We start from the raw sequence: 21,542 nt of genomic DNA, 5'->3' as shown, positions 1-21,542 counted from the left end.
TCAGCTTCTCTCCTCCCTTCTCTTCCTCTGTATTTTTTTAACCATGTGCTGAGTGCTGAGAGTGCTAGCTTCTGTTGTTAGCCTAGCCCTAGATGTTGCTCGATCATGAATAGCCAGCTTCATTATAACATGACAGACTCAGGCCACGGCAGTTGTGGGATTTCACATACGTAATGTTTATTCACTAACTTGTAATGCCGTTGTCGACCATATCATGCCTGGTCTCTACGGCACTAATCTCTCAACATACATGTATATGATCGATATAGTTGTTGTACACACACCAAGTTGTTACTGAAGAGAAGACTGGACGCGATATTCTTTACCCAGGATGGCGAAGGCATGACCCGCTCTTCTCTGCCTCTGATTGGCCTAACGTAGCAAACGTTGTTCATCCAGTCACAACCGCTTCCGGCTATGGGCGGAAGACACCACGACATCCGCCGGGAACCAAAGTGCAGTGGGTGCAGTGGTGCTCCGTTGTGCTCCCGCTCAATCCTTGCGTTCTGTTAACATGGGCGACGCGGATCTAGCTACCCAAAAAGCTAAACATCAATCAATCATTCAAATAAACAAATAAACAAACAACTAAAACCAAATAATGGCATCGCCGCCTAACACATTGGTCAAAACTGTAAAATGGGGGAACGAAAACACTGTGGCACACAAAGCGGAAGATTCACCGGAAGACGGGGCGGGTCTTCCTACCTGTAGTGATGCGTACTAGGCACAACCAGAGAGGCACAACTAGGCACAACTTTATTGTAGCAAATATACTTACAAAGACAATATATTACCCAACACATTATGTAACACAATTTCACAAACATACAAAAACAGATACAGATGGGCGGGTCAGAGCAATCGAGTCGTGCATCGCTCTGGAGCCGTGTAATACCTTTTACAGTCCATGGTAAAGACCATAAAAAGACACATGACCCGCCCTTTTCTGCCTCTGATTGGCCTAGCGTCAAACGTTGTTCATCCAATCACATTCGCTTGGCTATCCTGCGCCTCTCCTGCGCCAATCAGAGGCAGAAAAGGGCGGGTCATGCCTTCGTCATCCTGGGGAAAAATATCGCTTCCGGGGCAGTGCTGGGTCATGGCGGTCTGTTGTTGTGGTTGGAGGTGAGTAGCTATCCCAGTTTGAGCCCTCCGAGGGAGAGATGGGATAGAAAATGGGTGCTGGGAGGTTAAAGAAGCTAACGATAGTAAGTTGAATTGCTGAAGTGTTTTTAAGCATACCGCCAATCGGTATGGAAAAACGTAGCCCCACTTCCAAACCAGTGAGCTGCCGTCGTCAAATGGCTGAACGAGGGCAAACCGTTTACTTTAACGTTACAATGCGTTCAATGAATCAGCTAGCCGATCATTAGCTAGCTAGCATGATTATAGTATATTGATGGCTATAATGTTTCGTGCTACGTTAATTTCTAACCGACTACCGTTAGCTTACCGATATGTCAATAAGACGTTAGTCTAGGGAGCCTTGAATAGATTAGTAAGTAGTGATCTTCAAAGTGGTGGCCGCCAGGGGGCACTAGGGGGGTGGGGGCTCAGCAAATTAATGGAGGAAAAAAAACTTTATGTGGACGAAATGCTCAGCAGAGAGGCTTATGAAGAACTGAGCCTCTCATGTTATTTGTAATGTTATTATGAGGAAATATGTTGGTGTTTTATTACAGTTTGTTACAGTAGTACTACTTGTTGCTCATTATGTATTATTGTGGATGGAGTGCTACACAGCACCTCCCCCTTTATCTTTTTTCTATTTTTCTATGAGTGCTATCATGATATTGGCCTATTGATTGATCACCCCCCACTCCTTTGTAACCATTGAGAAACCATTCTCTATAGGCTACTGGAGGCTTTTTAAACTGTTGGAATATTTGCCATTACGGTTTGACTCTGAAGAAGACGCTGTGCGTGTCGAAATGTCAGTCCTTTGCACCTTATTACATTTATTTACTAGTGATTTCGTGTGCTCCAGTCCTCTCTTTGGGTTCAGTCTTTTTTGAAGTGACCCTTTCAACTGTCTCCAGTGGGAAAGCCTAGTTGCCTAGTAATGGAAACTTGCCACCATGGTTACATAATCTTTGAAATGAGCCACAATAGAGCTGCAACGATTAGTTGATCGACAGAAAATTAATCGACAACTATTTTGATAATCGATTAATCGTTTTGAGTACAATTTTAAGAGAAAAGGTCTAAATTCTCTGATTCGAGCTTCTTAAATGTGAATATTTTCTGGTTTCTTTACTCCTGTGTGACAGTAAACTGATATTATCTTTGAGTTGTGGACAAAACACGCTCTCAAATGTCTCAAAGACATTTGAGGATGTCATCTTGGACTTTGGGAAACACTGATCGTCATTTGCTACCATTTTCTGACATTTTATAGACCAACCAACTAATCGATTAATCGAGAAAATAATCGACAGATTAATCGATTATGAAAATAATCGTTAGTTGCAGCCCTAAGCCACAACTTAATCGTGGGTAGAAGTTTCAACTCGATATTTCCGGGTTGCGATATCATATCATTCCGTTCACGATGTAAAAAACAACAAAAAAACATACACAGCTAGCTAATTTCATTGGTAAAATAGCTGTTTAATTCAATGTATTGCTATAATCAGAGCAAAATATAAACAATATAAACACATATTGTATAATTACACTTCAAATTAGGTCAACAAACACTTTGATAACGCCAACTCAGACAAACTGGAGCTCTGAAATGATACCCGAATTTATGACCTGTAATTCTAACCTCGACAACCGTTCATTAAAAAAGAAACGAAACCGCAATCGAAGATGGCCTGCCCCTTGGCGTTGTGTGGTTACGGCCCTGTTCCATTTTTACTGAGAACTAGGAATCTCACGGTTAAAAAGTCGTCACCTGCCCTTGGATTTCCTACTGTGCAGATTTCATCTAAAAACAGGGTGTGAATGAGATATTTTCAATTCAACTTGGCATCTCAGGGCTTGTGGAGACTTGAATTACGCCAGGATGAGCAGTATGGAAGCTTTTTCTTAATGATTTTGCTCGTGAGCCTGTTCACACTCAGCAGACAGCTCTACTTGCCTGATGTGGCCGGTGAATGTCGGCAAGTACCTCATACAATCCCACCTCAAAAGATCCAAACTGTCCCTCACAATCTTCCATGAAGCACGAAGAAGCGAGCAATGTGAACCAATTCTAAAATTTTGAAATAAAGTGCTGTGTGGTAGAGTTACTATCTAATTTATATGCCAAATATACATAATTAGCGATGGTGATTAATCATTCTGATTCAAGACAGGTCTTACGTCCGTTTAATGTGTAGGTTGCTGATGATCAAAGTGACATTCAACTGTCAGATGTAATAATAATTTAATTATTATTCAAATTAATTTAATAATAGTGGGCCGTTCTCCTCATGCAGGGTATGCTGCGTTCAAGTGTTCCTCGTGAACTCCATCGTCCAATATGCCCCCCTCACTCACCCGAACCAACATTTTTAACCGTGTGTCATTTATCAATTATCCATACAGAATGACAAGCTCTGCATGGTGTGGGCAGATCTGGATGACATTCTGTGTGTCTGTGTGTGTGTGTGTGTCTGTGTGTGTGTGTGTGTGTGTGTGTTTGTGTGTGTGTGCGCAGTATATAGAGGAGCAGAAGGAGGATGGAGAGTTTGGTTCCGCAGGCTGTAGCCCTGAGTGACGGCTCTTCTGCTTACATTGAGCAGGCTATCAAAGGTGAGACTTGGCTTTTGCTGAAATGCAGTGCACATAATAAATGACAAGTAGATATTATAGACCAAATCAGCGGGGATGTTTACATTTACTTCCGGTTACCCCTGGTTCCGGTTACCTCCGCACAAACTGACGTGTTGAAGACAAAAACAGACAAAGAAGACAAAAATGGTTTGTTCGTGTTGTGTTGTTGGGTGTCCAGTGACTCCTGTCAGTGCTCCTGACCAAGGCACTGGCAAAAGAACTGGAGTTGGTCTCCGGGCGCTGCACAGTGGCTGCCCACTGCTCCTAGTTCTAGGAAGGTTCCTAGTAGAGGATGGGTCAAATGCAGAGGATGAATTTCCCCAAGGGGATAAATAAAGGATAACTTAACTTAACTTAACTTATAAAGAGCGGGTCAAGATTTGGATTATTCAGAATTCCCTCTGCAAAGGGCAAACATGAGCAAAGAGAACTCTGGATTCGGCGGCACAGGCTTACTACAGCTCCAACATCCGGGTTCCGAGCTGTATCCGAGCGGCGTCAGTAGCCTCTGTCTGTAACGTAACGTTAACGAGTCTGCAAAAAAACAGCGAGTTTGACGGTTGTAAACAAACGTTATTAGCTAGCTAACACTACATAAAACAAACACAGAAGAAAGGCTAGATACGTCGGACAAGCATGTTTACCAACCGTTTGAACATTTAAATTGAAAGTAGCCGGCCGAAAACAACGAGAGTTTGACAGCATTTATTTGACAACACTCAAATTTAAACCTGGCGCCTTCACGAAGTGGTACCCGGAAGTAAATGTTGTTTACATGGTGACGTCACGGTGATTTGGTCTATACTTTATAATGCACTCAGTGCACATAATAAATGACAAGTAGATATTATACTTTATAACGCACTCAGTGCACATAATAACTGACAAGTATATATTTAATATATACTTGTCATTTATTATGTGCACTGAGTTATAAAGTATAATATTATTATACTTTATAATGCAGTGCACAATCTGCACATAATAAATGAAGTATAAATAAAGTATATATTGTACTTTATAATGCAGTGCACATAATAAAGATCACAAACAAATTTGATCAGATCTCTGTTCATTATTATGAGTATGCAAAGTAAGTTTATTTCGCTAGGCTGATTTTGTCTTTTTTTTCTTTTCTAAGCAATGTTTTTCAAATGTGTGACCATTTGAAAAGCCAGTGACAGGAACACAACCCACACAACTGTCAATTACCGTATATTCTTCTTCCCTGGTGTGAAATTGAGGTGAAGAAACACCACCATTTTGTGAAGGAAACACATTTTGGCATAACGGACCCTGCCGTAGCTGCAGTGCATACAAATGTATCTTAGTGTTTTGTTTGAGCCTATTTTGGGCATATTAGGCTGTTCCCAGTGTCCTGCAGCGCATCATTAAAACAGGAACGTGGGGACAGGACACTGTTGTTAACATTCTTACTGGACACAAAGGGATTTTTCTGTGTGTCAGATGGGAACCTGGTGGAGGGAGACACCATTCAGCTGGAGGACGGGACCACCGCTTACATCCAGCAGGTCACAGTGCAGCATAAAGGTATGTAGGTTTACATCCAGCAGGTCACAGTGCAGCATAAAGGTATGTAGGCTTACATCCAGCAGGTCACAGTGCAGCATAAAGGTATGTAGACTTACATCCAGCAGGTCACAGTGCAGCATAAAGGTATGTAGGCTTACATCCAGCAGGTCACAGTGCAGCATAAAGGTATGTAGGTTTACATCCAGCAGGTCACAGTGCAGCATAAAGGTATGTAGGTTTACATCCAGCAGGTCACAGTGCAGCATAAAGGTATGTAGGTTTACATCCAGCAGGTCACAGTGCAACAGAAAGGTATGTAGGTTTACATCCAGCAGGTCACAGTGCAGCATAAAGGTATGTAGACTTACATCCAGCAGGTCACAGTGCAGCATAAAGGTATGTAGACTTACATCCAGCAGGTCACAGTGCAGCATAAAGGTATGTAGACTTACATCCAGCAGGTCACAGTGCAGCATAAAGGTATGTAGACTTACATCCAGCAGGTCACAGTGCAGCAGAAAGGTATGTAGACTTACATCCAGCAGGTCACAGTGCAGCATAAAGGTATGTAGACTTACATCCAGCAGGTCACAGTGCAGCATAAAGGTATGTAGGCTTACATCCAGCAGGTCACAGTGCAGCATAAAGGTATGTAGGCTTACATCCAGCAGGTCACAGTGCAGCAGAAAGGTGTGTAGGCTTACATCCAGCAGGTCACAGTGCAGCAGAAAGGTCTGTAGACTTACATCCAGCAGGTCACAGTGCAGCAGAAAGGTCTGTAGACTTACATCCAGCAGGTCACAGTGCAGCATAAAGGTCTGTAGACTTACATCCAGCAGGTCACAGTGCAGCAGAAAGGTCTGTAGACTTACATCCAGCAGGTCACAGTGCAGCAGAAAGGTCTGTAGACTTACATCCAGCAGGTCACAGTGCAGCAGAAAGGTATGTAGGCTTACATCCAGCAGGTCACAGTGCAGCATAAAGGTATGTAGACTTACATCCAGCAGGTCACAGTGCAGCATAAAGGTATGTAGACTTACATCCAGCAGGTCACAGTGCAGCATAAAGGTCTGTAGGTTTACATCCAGCAGGTCACAGTGCAGCAGAAAGGTCTGTAGACTTACATCCAGCAGGTCACAGTGCAGCAGAAAGGTATGTAGACTTACATCCAGCAGGTCACAGTGCAGCAGAAAGGTATGTAGACTTACATCCAGCAGGTCACAGTGCAGCATAAAGGTCTGTAGACTTACATCCAGCAGGTCACAGTGCAGCAGAAAGGTCTGTAGACTTACATCCAGCAGGTCACAGTGCAGCATAAAGGTATGTAGACTTACATCCAGCAGGTCACAGTGCAGCATAAAGGTCTGTAGACTTACATCCAGCAGGTCACAGTGCAGCAGAAAGGTATGTAGACTTACATCCAGCAGGTCACAGTGCAGCAGAAAGGTATGTAGACTTACATCCAGCAGGTCACAGTGCAGCATAAAGGTATGTAGACTTACGTCCAGCAGGTCACAGTGCAGCATAAAGGTATGTAGGTTTACATCCAGCAGGTCACAGTGCAGCAGAAAGGTATGTAGACTTACATCCAGCAGGTCACAATGCAGCATACAGGTATGTAGACTTACATCCAGCAGGTCACAGTGCAGCATACAGGTATGTAGACTTACATCCAGCAGGTCACAGTGCAGCATAAAGGTATGTAGGCTTACATCCAGCAGGTCACAGTGCAGCAGAAAGGTCTGTAGACTTACATCCAGCAGGTCACAGTGCAACAGAAAGGTATGTAGACTTACATCCAGCAGATCACAGTGCAGCATAAAGGTATGTAGACTTACATCCAGCAGGTCACAGTGCAGCAGAAAGGTATGTAGGTTTACATCCAGCAGGTCACAGTGCAGCAGAAAGGTCTGTAGGTTTACATCCAGCAGGTCACAGTGCAGCAGAAAGGTATGTAGACTTACATCCAGCAGGTCACAGTGCAGCATAAAGGTATGTAGGTTTACATCCAGCAGGTCACAGTGCAGCATAAAGGTATGTAGGTTTACATCCAGCAGGTCACAGTGCAGCATAAAGGTATGTAGACTTACATCCAGCAGGTCACAGTGCAGCAGAAAGGTATGTAGACTTACATCCAGCAGGTCACAGTGCAGCAGAAAGGTATGTAGGTTTACATCCAGCAGGTCACAGTGCAACATAAAGGTATGTAGACTTACATCCAGCAGGTCACAGTGCAGCAGAAAGGTATGTAGGCTTACATCCAGCAGGTCACAGTGCAGCATAAAGGTATGTAGACTTACATCCAGCAGGTCACAGTGCAGCATAAAGGTATGTAGACTTACATCCAGCAGGTCACAGTGCAGCGGAAAGGTCTGTAGACTTACATCCAGCAGGTCACAGTGCAGCAGAAAGGTATGTAGACTTACATCCAGCAGGTCACAGTGCAGCATAAAGGTATGTAGACTTACATCCAGCAGGTCACAGTGCAGCATAAAGGTATGTAGACTTACATCCAGCAGGTCACAGTGCAGCAGAAAGGTCTGTAGGTTTACATCCAGCAGGTCACAGGGCAGCATAAAGGTATGTAGACTTACATCCAGCAGGTCACAGTGCAGCATAAAGGTATGTAGGTTTACATCCAGCAGGTCACAGTGCAGCATAAAGGTATGTAGGCTTACATCCAGCAGGTCACAGTGCAGCATAAAGGTATGTAGACTTACATCCAGCAGGTCACAGTGCAGCATAAAGGTATGTAGGTTTACATCCAGCAGGTCACAGTGCAGCATAAAGGTATGTAGGTTTACATCCAGCAGGTCACAGTGCAGCAGAAAGGTATGTAGACTTACATCCAGCAGGTCACAGTGCAGCATAAAGGTATGTAGGCATTCGTCACCTTATCCATACTATACGCAGCACTATGGAAATGTTCTTGAATGGAGTAGATTCTGTTGAAGCAAATCCAGCCTAAAACATTTTCTTAAGAAATAAAAAACTTTATTGTACTTTGTATTTCTGGGTTCATTTTGTTGTTGTGGATATTTTCTTTTTTATTTTATTATATTTATTTACCTTATTTAGTCTTTATTAATTGTCTTTTTTAATGACAGTCACAGAGCCTCGACCATTTGAGGATGGTCAGACAGTGCAGCTTGAAGACGGGACGACTGCCTACATTCACCACACACTCAAAGGTAGGTTACTGCTACATACATGGCCTACATTCACCACACACTCAAAGGTAGGGTACTGCTACATACATGGCCTACATTCACCACACACTCAAAGGTAGGGTACTGCTACATACATGGCCTACATTCACCACACACTCAAAGGTAGGGTACTGCTACATACATGGCCTACATTCACCACACACTCAAAGGTAGGGTACTGCTACATACATGGTCTACATTCACCACACACTCAAAGGTAGGGTACTGCTACATACATGGCCTACATTCACCACACACTCAAAGGTAGGGTACTGCTACATACATGGCCTACATTCACCACACACTCAAAGGTAGGTTACTGCTACATACATGGCCTACATTCACCACACACTCAAAGGTAGGGTACTGCTACATACATGGTCTACATTCACCAAACACTCAAAGGTAGGGTACTGCTACATACATGGCCTACATTCACCACACACTCAAAGGTAGGGTACTGCTACATACATGGCCTACATTCACCACACACTCAAAGGTAGGTTACTGCTACATACATGGCCTACATTCACCACACACTCAAAGGTAGGGTACTGCTACATACATGGTCTACATTCACCAAACACTCAAAGGTAGGGTACTGCTACATACATGGCCTACATTCACCACACACTCAAAGGTAGAGTACTGCTACATACATGGCCTACATTCACCACACGCTCAAAGGTAGGGTACTGCTACATACATGGCCTACATTCACAAACATACTTTGATAGTCTAATGACGTTTTTGAATTGCCTGGCTGTCAACCCACCATTAAACTAAGCAAAGAAGAATTGAGTTACCTCATGCCCTCGTTCGCTTCATTTCCGATTTGGTTGGTTAGTTGCTGCTCGCATGGCTGAATGTGTAAAGTGTATATATTATTTATTTCCTTTATCAAATCAATACCAGTTCTGTTAAGCATTTATTGTCGTCTCGTTTTTCCACCAAATTATGATAGAAAAGTACCGATAGTGGTATCGATAAAGATCTGGATCGCTAAGCAGTAAAAATAAATCAATAAAAAAAAGACTTGCCAAGCTGTCTAACCCTCTTGCCTCCACGCAGACGGTTACGACCACAGCGCGGTGGAGGCGGTGCTGCTGGAGGATGGCAGCACGGCCTACATTCATTACCCGCCCAAGATGCCGTCCTCTGGGGCCGGCGTCCTGATGCCGCAGGACATGGCTGCCGAGGACACGGCGCTGGTGGAGGTGGAGCTGCTGGAGCGCTACACGGTGAAGGTGAGAGGTCTTCTTTGGGCATGGCGAGGCCGGGCGTGGCACCTTAGGACCACTGAGCTCGTTCCGATTGGATCGTGCGGCTTTTTGAAATTGTAATATGGATGCTGAGCAGTGGAATGAAGGCTGGCTGAACATGCGTTGGTTCTCAACGTGGGCGGTCCAGGGACCACCACCAGGGGTCCTCGAGGGGTTTCCAGCGGGGTCCAAGCAAATTGATGAATTGTTAATTTAGAGAATGTAGAAGAATGACTGTTTTGAACATAGCTTCTCTGTTATCTCGACCTACAATGTAGATAGTCATGGCATTCTGCACAACATCATATCTTTACAAAACAAAATAAAAAATATCTGATTTCCATCTCATCAAATGGGGGCCCTAATGTGTACTAATTTAGGGGTCCTCGCTGTGAAAAAGGTTGAGAATCAATGTTAGTACCTCTGGTCACGGACCTGGGCAACCACCCATTTTAAAAATATTGTTATATGTACAGACCTATATGTCCAGGTGTCTTTGTTTACAAATACCATTACCATCATAAATATATTGTTCTATGTACAGACCTATTATATGTCCAGATGTCTTTGTTTACAAATACCATTACCATCATAAATATATTGTTCTATGTACTGTACATATAACAATACAATATTGTACAGTACTGTACTGTACAGTACAGACCTATTATATGTCCTGATGTCTTTGTTTACAAATACCATTAGCATCATAAAAACTGTAATTCATCTACAGCACCATAAGACAGGCAGCCAACTCACCAGCTATCTACCTGCCTCTAGCTCTAGACTTTACATGTATCTTGACTAGTCAAGTGTAAAGGGAAAGCTAACCAAAATGTTGTCTCACGTCGTTGCTTTCCGTCAGTTGCACCCACACCTAGTATTAGCCAGTACCACAAAGTACCACGCAGTATCACCTAATGACAGACAGTACTGCCCATTCTCGGCTACACCTCGTATCAGCGTCCCTGACTCCCTGTCATCTGTCTTCTAGATGAGTGGAGCACATGCACAGGTACAGGTGGTGTTGGATGAAAACAGGATTGACAGCAATGGTCTTCCTGACCATAACGTTGTCCAGGTAATGTATGTGTGTCTGTGTGTGTGTGTGTGTGTGTGTGTGTGTGTGTGTGTGTGTTTTCCAGATGTTGTTTGTAGCATGTGCAGTCATATACGTACTATTTGATGCCTTTAGATCCAGATGTTCTTGTTTGTAGCATGTTAGGTTATGTGCAGTCACGTATTTAATGTATTTAGATTGGTGTGTTTCTCTGTAGGTGGCTCATGAGGGGAGGGGCTTGTGTTTCTCTGTAGGTGGCTCATGAGGGGAGGGGCTTGTGTCTCTCTGTAGGTGGCTCATCATGAGGGGAGGGGCTTGTGTTTCTCTGTAGGTGGCTCATGAGGGGAGGGGCTTGTGTCTCTCTGTAGGTGGCTCATGAGGGGAGGGGCTTGTGTCTCTCTGTAGGTGGCTCATGAGGGGAGGGGCTTGTGTTTCTCTGTAGGTGGCTCATGAGGGGAGGGGCTTGTGTTTCTCTGTAGGTGGCTCATGAGGGGAGGGGCTTGTGTTTCTCTGTAGGTGGCTCATCATGAGGGGAGGGGCTTGTGTTTCTCTGTAGGTGGCTCATGAGGGGAGGGGCTTGTGTTTCTCTGTAGGTGGCTCATGAGGGGAAGGCTTGGGGCTCCGCCAAAGGCCAACAGATCGGTGAGAAGGCTTTCCGCTGTGACTATGAAGGCTGTGGACGACTCTACACCACAGCGCACCACCTCAAGGTGCAAACACACACATGAACATAATGTACACCTTAATACAGCTCACAGTTTGAAAGCGAGCCAGCTAGACACATACTAGTTTTTCACAATAGTAACTGCCTCTTGACTGTAGTATTGTCACCAGCCAAAGTATCAGCTACATTATTAAAGATATCAAAACTAAAACAACAAAGTAGCCCTAAATAAGCAAGGGATAATAATGACTAGGGCTGTCAGCGTTAACGCGTTAATCGCGATGCGATTAAGGGCCCACCATAACGCGTTGTTTTTTTTTAATCGCGTTAACCGCATGCCGCTATTTTGTCCCTTCGTCGCACCCGTACTTGTAGTCAAGCCGTTCGGTTTCCTGTTTCCTGCTTATGCAGGCAGGCATGGAAAAGAACGTCAGCAATACGCTTCTAAATAGCTCGTTTTACTTTTAAAAAACTCCCCAAATGGCACAGTGGACAAGTCGAGAGCCGTAGTTTGCACCTTGTGTAAAACGGAATTAAAATATCACGAAGTACATCAATGTTTGAGGCGAGCGATCACCTAAAAGTAGCTAGTGGCCAGCTAGCAGCCAGCTAGCTAGCCTAGCGCGAGACTCATCACTCATTCTTCCTTCAGGGTCTCGGATGCGCGGGTCCTCTAACCACTGGGAGGTCGGCTCCAATGGCTTCACGCGATATACACGTTATCAATACTCAGTTTCCAATAGCGAGCCATTATTCACATGGAAGTGCCAAAGTTTTTAGCTCAAACACAGCCTTCTTCGGCTGTGTCATTTTGGGTTCGACTGCTCCACAGCGCCGCCGCCGGAAGTATCGGTTCTAGATATATTTTGTAGACATTGTTACCTCCGGTCTACATTCCACTTCTATTGGATTGAAAATAAATCTAAAATTCAAGATCACAAAGTACATTTATTTACATTCATTTGATTCCCAATCACGACACACTGGTAAGAATGATTAATATCTAATTAAAAATGCTTTGAAATGCAAAATAATGGCATTTTAAACATGCGATACAAAGATGCGATTAATCGCAAGATTAATCGCGATTAATAAAATGAATCGTTTGACAGCCCTAATAATAACAGTGCTCAGTCAATCATTTGACATCAAATATAGATTTTTTTTTTTTTTTTTTTTACAAGCTAAATGCATTTATCAGGTTTTGGGACTGTTTGTAGTAACCAAGCAGTAAGGTTGTTTTACCACAAGGTGTCACCAGTTAATTTGATTAGAAATAAACAAAATGGACCAGATCTCATGACTGTGCTATATGATATATTAGGTGTAAAACAGTGATTTGTATGTATCAGACCTCAGAAACTACTGTCACACTACTAATAACCAATTTCCAATACGTTACAGAGGTGCTACTATGGAACACATATCAATATTGCCAAACAAGCATTATCTCTTAACTATTTCAACTCTAAGCTTAAAATCTCCCTGATGAATCACACATAGTGTATATAACAGTAGTATATAATATAATACTAGTAGTATATATAGTGATATATTTCTATTACTCTGCATTATCTTTTCTCTTGTTTTTTTTTATTGTATGCTTTGATTGTTGTTGTTAATATTGGTTTAATTTCTTAGGTAAGAGACCTCATATGAGCCCATTAGGGTTTCTTGTCTCTACCTTGATTTTAGATATAAAATTTTTAGATATACAAATTTTAGATATTTTTTGTATTAAAATTGTCGAGGAATAAAACACAATGAAGTCCATGACTTGTTTCCATTGTGGTCCTCGTTTGTGGCCAATCCGAATTGAGTGTTCAAAAAAGCCTTGTAATAACATGAAATAACAAGTAAGATTATTCAAAATCCAGTCATTAAGATTCCATTAAGTGTTCCCCCCCAATCAAAACAGCAAATTATAGCACATTAGAAGATGGAACTGAAACAACTACAAGTGTTTCCCTGCATGAGACATTTGACCATTCCCCAAACTAAATCTAAATAAGCTAAATCACAAATCCCTGACTACCACTTAAAGTCCCTGGAAACCAGAAATATTTCTTTATTATTTAGCATTTTGAGTTCATCACATCACAGGACCCTATGTTAATAAGCTACCAGCCAAATTTGAACGATGATGAACGTTGCAAAGTATATAAATTTAGGTTTGACAGGTGTGGCAAAACGCATGAGATTTCATTATTTTTTAGAGTGTACTTTCTCCCGCGGAATGTGTGGGCGTGTCCGTCTGCAGCAGGGACATTTATCTCCTCCGAGAGAGAGAGCGCGAGAGAGAGGGGGGGGAGGGAAACGGAGAAAGAGATCAAGTTACACAGCACTTGCGAGTGTGTGTGTGTGTGTGTGTGTGTGTGTGTGAGAGAGAGCCACCAGCCTGTGTGTCTCTCGCTCTCTCTCACTAGTCGAGAGAGAGAGAGAGAGAGAGAGAGAGAGAGAGAGAGAGAGAGAGAGAGAGAGAGAGAGAGAGAGAGAGAGAGAGAGAGAGAGAGAGAGAGAGAGAGAGAGAGAGAGAGAGAGAGAGAGAGAGAGAGAGAGAGAAGCACATGGCCTGGCTGAAACCCGACACCTTGCTAATCTCACAAGCATAGCGCTTGGCAGACGCACACAGAGGGAGACGGACAGCAAGGGAGCGCTGTCACTGGGGGCAAAGAACGGACTTGCCATAGGTGGGTGCGGATTGGGCACGTGTACAAAGGTTATATAGAGCTTATGACGTCATAAGCTCCTGCGTTTTAACACCTCACGCACTGCTGTCTTCAATGAGGAAGTACTTTGTAGAATCTTGTAGAAAAGTGGCGATTTTAAGGCTTTGGGTTGAAAGTAATGTATAATAATTTCGGAGGCACAAAATTACTAACATAAGACCCTAAATAACATAGTTAGAACGTTTTTGTGGATTTTGGTTTCCAGGGACTTTAAATAAAACTTGAAATATAGCGAAGCAGAGTGTGGTGGTGTTGGTGTAGTGCTCTGGCTAATGGATGTTGCTTGTTGTTTCAGGTGCATGAGCGTGCTCATACCGGTGTGAAGCCCTACAAGTGTGACCTGGCATCCTGTGGGAAGGCCTTTGCCACCTCCTACGGCCTGAAGTCCCACCTGAGAACACACACCGGAGAGAAACCATACAAGTGTCCTGAGGACATGTGCTTCAAGGCCTTCAAGACCTCCGGAGACCTGCAGAAACATGTCCGCACACACACCGGTAAGACTCCACATGTAGCCTTAAGCTCTCTCCAGACAGCATTAGTATTATTACCAAGGGAGGTCTGGTAGTTGTAGTTTTTTTTACCTTTGCCTATGCAAGTTTTATCCCATCCAGAACAAACACATAAGTGCTTCTCTGGCTGAAATTCCAGGCTGAAATAAGATAAAAGCACGCACATCGAAACCGGATAGCTAGAAGTAAGACATCCATGGAAAAAATGAATAAAACAGCTCGCACACTGCAGGGCTCCAAGTGACTTCATTTTATTGCACCAAGGCGGTAACGTTTCCAAACAGAAAGACTGCCCTTCATCAGACAAAGTGACAAAAGCACGACGCCATCTTAATACCCACATGAAGAAGTCACATGATAAAGTCACCTGGGTCGACTCGCTCATGAGACAGCGTCATGTGGACAGATCGAGGTCTGTAGCCGTCCCTCTTTCCTCTGCCTTTTCAACCCCGTCTCTTCTTCTCATCGTGCTCCTCCAGGTGAGAAGCCCTTCCTGTGTCCGTTTGATGGTTGCAGTCGCTCCTTCACCACCTCCAACATCAGGAAGGTTCACCTCCGGACGCACACAGGAGAACGGCCGTACCTGTGTCCAGAGCCCTCCTGCGGGCGAGGCTTTGCCAGCGCCACCAACTACAAGAACCACATGAGGATACACACAGGTCACACACACTCTCGCGTGCACACACACACACACACATTATTGCGCACGCGCGTGCGCACACACACACACACACACACACACACATACACACACAGTTCTAGGCTTGGGATTTTATTGATATTGATTAGGGGTCGACCGATTATCGGCCTGGCTGATTAGCGGGGCCAATATTCCTCATTTTGCAGATGATCTGTATCGGCATTTTCATTGGCTGTTTGCCGATATAATCAATGAATTAAGAAATGCGCTACTTTGCCTCTGATGCAGCTCGCAGCAGCCTCTGTGTCTCTCCGCTAGTTCATGTTGCCTCTGTGCTGCCGGAGCAATGTCCCGCCCACCCACAGCGCTATCTGATTGGTTACACATCGAGTAACAGCCTATCAGAGGGCTTCTCAGATGAAATCTCTTTCGCTGTGTTACAGTATACTACTGCACTTGTTTATTTTGACAAGGTGTGTTACTTTGACGAGGTCAAGCTGGTATTTTTACTAATCACATTTAGCAGAAATTTCCAATTATATTTTTAATTCATTCCAAATCTAAAATAAAGTAAAAGGGAAATGTCATTGATCCGTGTGGGCGAATTAGGTTGGTGCAACAGCAAATAGTGATAGAAATGAACAGGGGGAAAAGAAAATTGAATATAAGCACACACAACACTTGTGACATTTGTTGTGGTTACCTTACAGGTGTTCACATCTTCATTGCTTACTTAAAATCTCTTTCCCTCTTTTCAGGAGAGAAGCCCTACCTGTGCACGGTGCCGGGCTGCGGGAAGCGCTTCACAGAGTACTCGTCTCTATATAAGCACCACGTGGTGCACACGCACTGCAAACCCTACACCTGCAGCTACTGTGGGAAGACCTACCGGCAGACCTCCACCCTGACCATGCACATGCGCACCACCCACGGAGACTTCGCACCCATAGAGGACATAGAAGGTATGGCCATTCTGACTGTTCTCCCTGTACTGTTCATTTCAATAGAGATGTGTTTTTTTTGGGGGTGTATATATGTCCACCTGTGAAAAGTACGTCATACTTTGTTTATGTAGCACTTTTCGATCCTCAGAGATGACAAAGTGCTTTACAGCAGGAAATCAAAACAACAAAATTAGCAAGAAACAACATCAAAGAAACACAAATGAAAACAGATAAAAATGATAAACGGGTCAAATAAGCCCAGTGGGATAAAGATTAATAAAATGTCTGTTTAAATAAATTGTTTTTCGTGATGAGACCCCAAATGTAAGTACTCGTACTCGCTCTGCAAAAAAGTGGTATCGGTGCATCCCTAATTGAGATGCATCATGGAGTCGTGTCGTTGACAGGTGAATCGAATTGAGGCTAGTGAAGATGCACAGCCCTAATCTATGAATCTATGCCCATTGGCTAGCTAGCTATTTGTTGCTTAAATTTCAACATGGACATTTCGGAAATGGCTGAAAAAGACAGAAACTCCTCCACCGTCTCACTCACAGCAGCCTGGCAGCAAGGAGGAGCCGCCAACCACTTCGTCCATGATGCCATCTCACCCAAAGCAGCCTCCACCCGGGCCGCTGACCACGTCGCTGACGCCATCGCGCTCAAAGCAGCTTACATGAGGCTTGAGCAGCAAGGAGGAGCAACCGACCACGTCGCCCATGCCATCACGCTCAAAGCAGCTTGCACCCAGCCCCAGCAGCAAGGAGGCGCTTCTGACCACGTCGCCCATGCCATCATGCTCAAAGCAGCCTACATGAGGCTTAAGCAGCAAGGAGGAGCTTCTGACCACGTTGCTGACGCCATCATGCTCAAAGCAGCCTACATGAGGCCCCAGCAGCAAGGAGGAGCTTCTTACCACGTTGCTGACGCCATCGCGCTCAAAGCAGCCTACATGAGGCCCCAGCAGCAAGGAGGAGCTTCTGACCACGTTGCTGACGCCATCGCGCTCAAAGCAGCCTACATGAGGCCCCAGCAGCAAGGAGGAGCTTCTGACCACGTTGCTGACGCCATCACGCTCAAAGCAGCCTACATGAGGCCCCAACAGCAAGGAGGAGCTTCTGACCACGTTGCTGACGCCATCACGCTCAAAGCAGCCTACATGAGGCCCCAACAGCAAGGTGGAGCTTCTGACCACGTCGCCCATGCCATCACACTCAAAGCAGCCTACATGAGGCCCCAGCAGCAAGGTGGAGCAACCGCCCACGTCGCCCATGCCATCGCGCTCAAAGCAGCTTGCACCCAGCCCCAGCAGCAAGGAGGAGCTTCTGACCACGTTGCTGACGCCATCGCGCTCAAAGCAGCCTACATGAGGCCCCAGCAGCAAGGAGGAGCTTCTGACCACGTTGCTGACGCCATCGCGCTCAAAGCAGCCTACATGAGGCCCCAGCAGCAAGGAGGAGCTTCTGACCACGTTGCTGATGCCATCGCGCTCAAAGCAGCCTACATGAGGCCCCAGCAGCAAGGAGGAGCTTCTGACCACATTGCTGATGCCATCGCGCTCAAAGCAGCCTACATGAGGCCCCAGCAGCAAGGAGGAGCTTCTGACCACATTGCTGATGCCATCGCGCTCAAAGCAGCCTACATGAGGCCCCAGCAGCAAGGAGGAGCTTCTGACCACATTGCTGATGCCATCGCGCTCAAAGCAGCCTACATGAGGCCCCAGCAGCAAGGAGGAGCTTCTGACCACGTTGCTGACGCCATCGCGCTCAAAGCAGCTTGCACCCGGCCCCAGCAGCAAGGAGGAGCTTCTGACCACGTCGCCCATGCCATCACGCTCAAAGCAGCCTGCACAAGGCTCAAGCAGAGACCGCTACAAGCCAGAGCTGAGCTACTTCAAGGTAGGGCTTGCCTTCTCTGTTAAGCCACGGCCATTTTGATGCTTGTTCACTTAGATTATGGTGACTGGCTTTGATTGTGTTCGATGTAGCTGGAGCTTAGCTTCGAATGAATTAGCCTCAACGAGCTAAAAACAGCAGCCAAAATAACGATACTATTCCAGAAAGCACTTCAAAGCCGGGCACCCTAACATTCATCTCAAATTAACTGCCATTGAGGGGGACCAATGATTCAGTTCAAGGCAGTAATCATAATATATGTTGGGGGGACACAGATCCCCCCAATATTCAAGTATTCTCAGAATGCCCGGTGAGACTGTGGTCTGTCCCCGTTTGCGTCACCGTTTGCGTTGGTCTGTCCCCGTTTCATTTTAGTCACAAGACCTTCGTCCTGTATAGTCTGTATACTACAGACTTGAATAGGTCAGGATTTCGATGCTTTCTCCTATCTAAGCTGCCAAGTATTTAATTCTTTCATCACCGAAAGACAAAACTCCGCAAAACTCTGAAGCCGCGCCTGCGCAGGTAGTCTGCTGCGGTCAGAAAGCAGGATAAGGTGTACACATGCAGCAGTATCCCGGGTTCTTTCGGAGTACTCCAGCTAGCATAACCGGCTTTCTCAAAACCGTGATAAGGGCTTATCCAGGTTTCTGAAACTGCGATATGATGTTTACATGCGCAAACACAAAAACGGGATACTCCAAAACCCCGACGGTAACCGGGATACTCAAGTCCATGTAAACGCAGTCATTAAGTTGGATAGAACTAAGGAGCCGACAGTCAAGTCTGCTCTGCACAGTGCAGGAGAGACTGGTGTCGTGATGCAGACCACAGACACACGTGAGGTCCTGCCCCTCACTAACGTGGTGAGTGAGGAGCTGTCAAACGGTCTCGACACAAACAAAATACTAAGTAAGTGTTATGACACAGGGCCAGTGTCACGTCTGGAAGAGGAGGCAGTGTTATGACAGGGCCAGTGTCACGTCTGGAAGAGGAGGCAGTGTTATGACAGGGCCAGTGTCACGTCTGGAAGAGGAGGCAGTGTTATGACAGGGCCAGTGTCACGTCTGGAAGAGGAGGCAGTGTTATGACAGGGCCAGTGTCACGTCTGGAAGAGGAGGCAGTGTTATGACAGGGCCAGTGTCACGTCTGAAAGAGGAGGCAGTGTTATGACAGGGCCAGTGTCACGTCTGGAAGAGGAGGCAGTGTTATGACAGGGCCAGTGTCACATCTGGAAGAGGAGGCATGCAGAAACCTATACAAAATAAGTTCAACAGAGAAGTGCCCTATAGGGCTGTGCAATACGGCAATATATCGCGATACCTTTTTTCTGCGATACTGTATCGATATTTCCCATATCGATTTTTTTTGCACAGCCGTGTGGTCAGTGACACAATAAGAATACTTTTGATTTCAGTGCGTTCAGTAACACACTCAACACTCAGTTTTGACTCAATTTGTCCACTAAGTTATCAATATAAAGTGATGTACATATTATTACACTACCTGGGTGGTGCACAGTGTGTTGTATTTTTAGCTCTATTTTTTAATTTTGAGTAAATTGTGTAGAGTATTGCAATATATCGCAATATGTATTGCATCGCAATGTATCGTGATACAATCGTATCGCGACCCATGTATCGTGATACGCATCGTATCGTGAGGTCCTTGCCAACACCCAGCCCTAGTGCCCTACATACATTGCTTCAGCCATCATTTGGTGGCCCTTCATGCTATTTCATCAGAGTTGGGGATGTTTTGGGGACGTGTGTGTGTGTGTGTGTGTGTGTGTGTGTGTGTGTGTGTGTGTGTGTGTGTGTGTGTGTGTGTGTGTGTAATTCACTTGACTTTGTTTCACTGAGAAAGCCTACTGTAGCTGCACGGTATAAACCAAATCAGCGGGGATGTTTACATTTACTTCCGGGTACCCCTGGGGTCCACACATCATAATGGCGGTGAGCGGCACAAATTGACGTGTTGAAGACAAAAACAGACAAAGAAGACAAAAATGGTTAGTTCGTGTTGTGTTGTTGTTTAATATCATTCATAACAACACTTTCACTAACGTTAGTGGAGACCAGACTAGCTAATTTACCTGTTGGACCAGACCAGACCAGAGTAGACTTGAAGCTAAATTAAATTAACGTGGCGTCAGTAGCTCTGTCTGTAACGTTAGCTCTGTAGTCAGTTAACGAGTCTGCAAAAAAACAGCGAGTTTGACAGTTGTAAACAAACGTTATTAGCTAGCTAACACTACATAAAACAAACACAGAAGAAAGGCTAGATACGTCGGACAAGCATGTTTACCAACCGTTTGAACATTTAAATTGAAAGTAGTCGGCCGAAAACAGCGAGAGTTTGACAGCATTTATTTGACAACACGCAAATTTAAACCTGCCGCCTTCCTGAAGTGGTACCCGGAAGTAATGTTTACATGGTGACGTCACGGTGATTTGGTCTATAAAGAAGAGAAGCTTCAAAGACGACGGGACCAGCGGTCGACTGGCCACCTTGACACAGCGTCCGTGGGGCTGAAATCACGCTTTTGGACTTCCTGAAATGAACCACAAGAACAAGTGCTGATGTCGAAGCTCTTGGACTTCACAAGGCCATCACAGAAGAACACAGCTTTCTTTAAGTTCCTTCCCTATGTGATGTGCAAAGTGTCGGGGGCTGAGGGAACCACCTGATAGGATGCTGCAAGCCGAAACAAATGGATTCTCTGCGCTGCAGTTTGGCTCATTCAAAGTGTCTCTTCTTGCATTGGAAATCTACAATCGGATGCTGAACTTGCAAAGCTGCGGGCTGACAGCGCTACGTTGTGTGCTACGTTGTGGGCTGACAGTGCTACGTTGTGGGCTGACAGTGCTACGTTGTGGATGAGAGTCTTGGTCAGCGCGAAGTGAACATTGAACAGCATTTGGGATTATCGACTCTATTCTCAGTTAAATGGCTGTGCCTTTCAGCGGACGTAATGGCGAGTACATGGCAGCTTTGGATTGCTTGGACCCTGGCAGCGAGAATTTCCTGGATGCCCGGTGTGTTATGCCGAGTTTTGCATCCCCGCCACCAAATGCATCCCCACCCGTTCAAATGAATTGGTGGGCGTGTCCTATACCTTTTAATAGAGCCATGTCCCCACCTCACTAGTATCTTAAAACAGGCTGTCTCATCTACATCCGGCGAATGCAGCTATATACAGTCTGTACGTTACACCCCCAGAACATGCACAAGGAAGTTGGGAAAAAAAACTTCAGACAGGAAGGGAGTTCGACGGAATCCGACCAATCACGACACGTGTGTCCACGAAAAATGCGGCATATTGGATT

General features: G+C 45.0%; 1 protein-coding gene across 1 annotated transcript in view; it reads left to right on the top strand.

Annotated features, from left to right (window-relative positions):
* The first annotated feature begins 1,103 nt into the window (after positions 1 to 1,103).
* The window catches only part of znf76 (zinc finger protein 76), a 28,196-nt gene continuing 7,757 nt past the window's right edge, over positions 1,104 to 21,542 (top strand). Inside the window, exons 1-10 of the mRNA XM_083661712.1 lie at positions 1,104 to 1,128; positions 3,650 to 3,744; positions 5,233 to 5,316; positions 8,406 to 8,489; positions 9,579 to 9,754; positions 10,764 to 10,850; positions 11,423 to 11,539; positions 14,518 to 14,719; positions 15,214 to 15,393; positions 16,133 to 16,336. Of these exons, the coding sequence (XP_083517838.1) occupies positions 3,672 to 3,744; positions 5,233 to 5,316; positions 8,406 to 8,489; positions 9,579 to 9,754; positions 10,764 to 10,850; positions 11,423 to 11,539; positions 14,518 to 14,719; positions 15,214 to 15,393; positions 16,133 to 16,336 (1,207 nt within the window). The 5' untranslated portion in view covers positions 1,104 to 1,128; positions 3,650 to 3,671. The remainder of the gene's footprint in view (positions 1,129 to 3,649; positions 3,745 to 5,232; positions 5,317 to 8,405; positions 8,490 to 9,578; positions 9,755 to 10,763; positions 10,851 to 11,422; positions 11,540 to 14,517; positions 14,720 to 15,213; positions 15,394 to 16,132; positions 16,337 to 21,542) is intronic.

The sequence above is a fragment of the Poromitra crassiceps genome, assembly GCF_964638095.1.
Source record: "Poromitra crassiceps genome assembly, chromosome: 27".
NCBI lineage: Eukaryota > Metazoa > Chordata > Actinopteri > Beryciformes > Melamphaidae > Poromitra > Poromitra crassiceps.
Note: the sequence above shows the minus strand (reverse complement) of the source record. Positions and strands in the feature narration are given on the sequence as shown.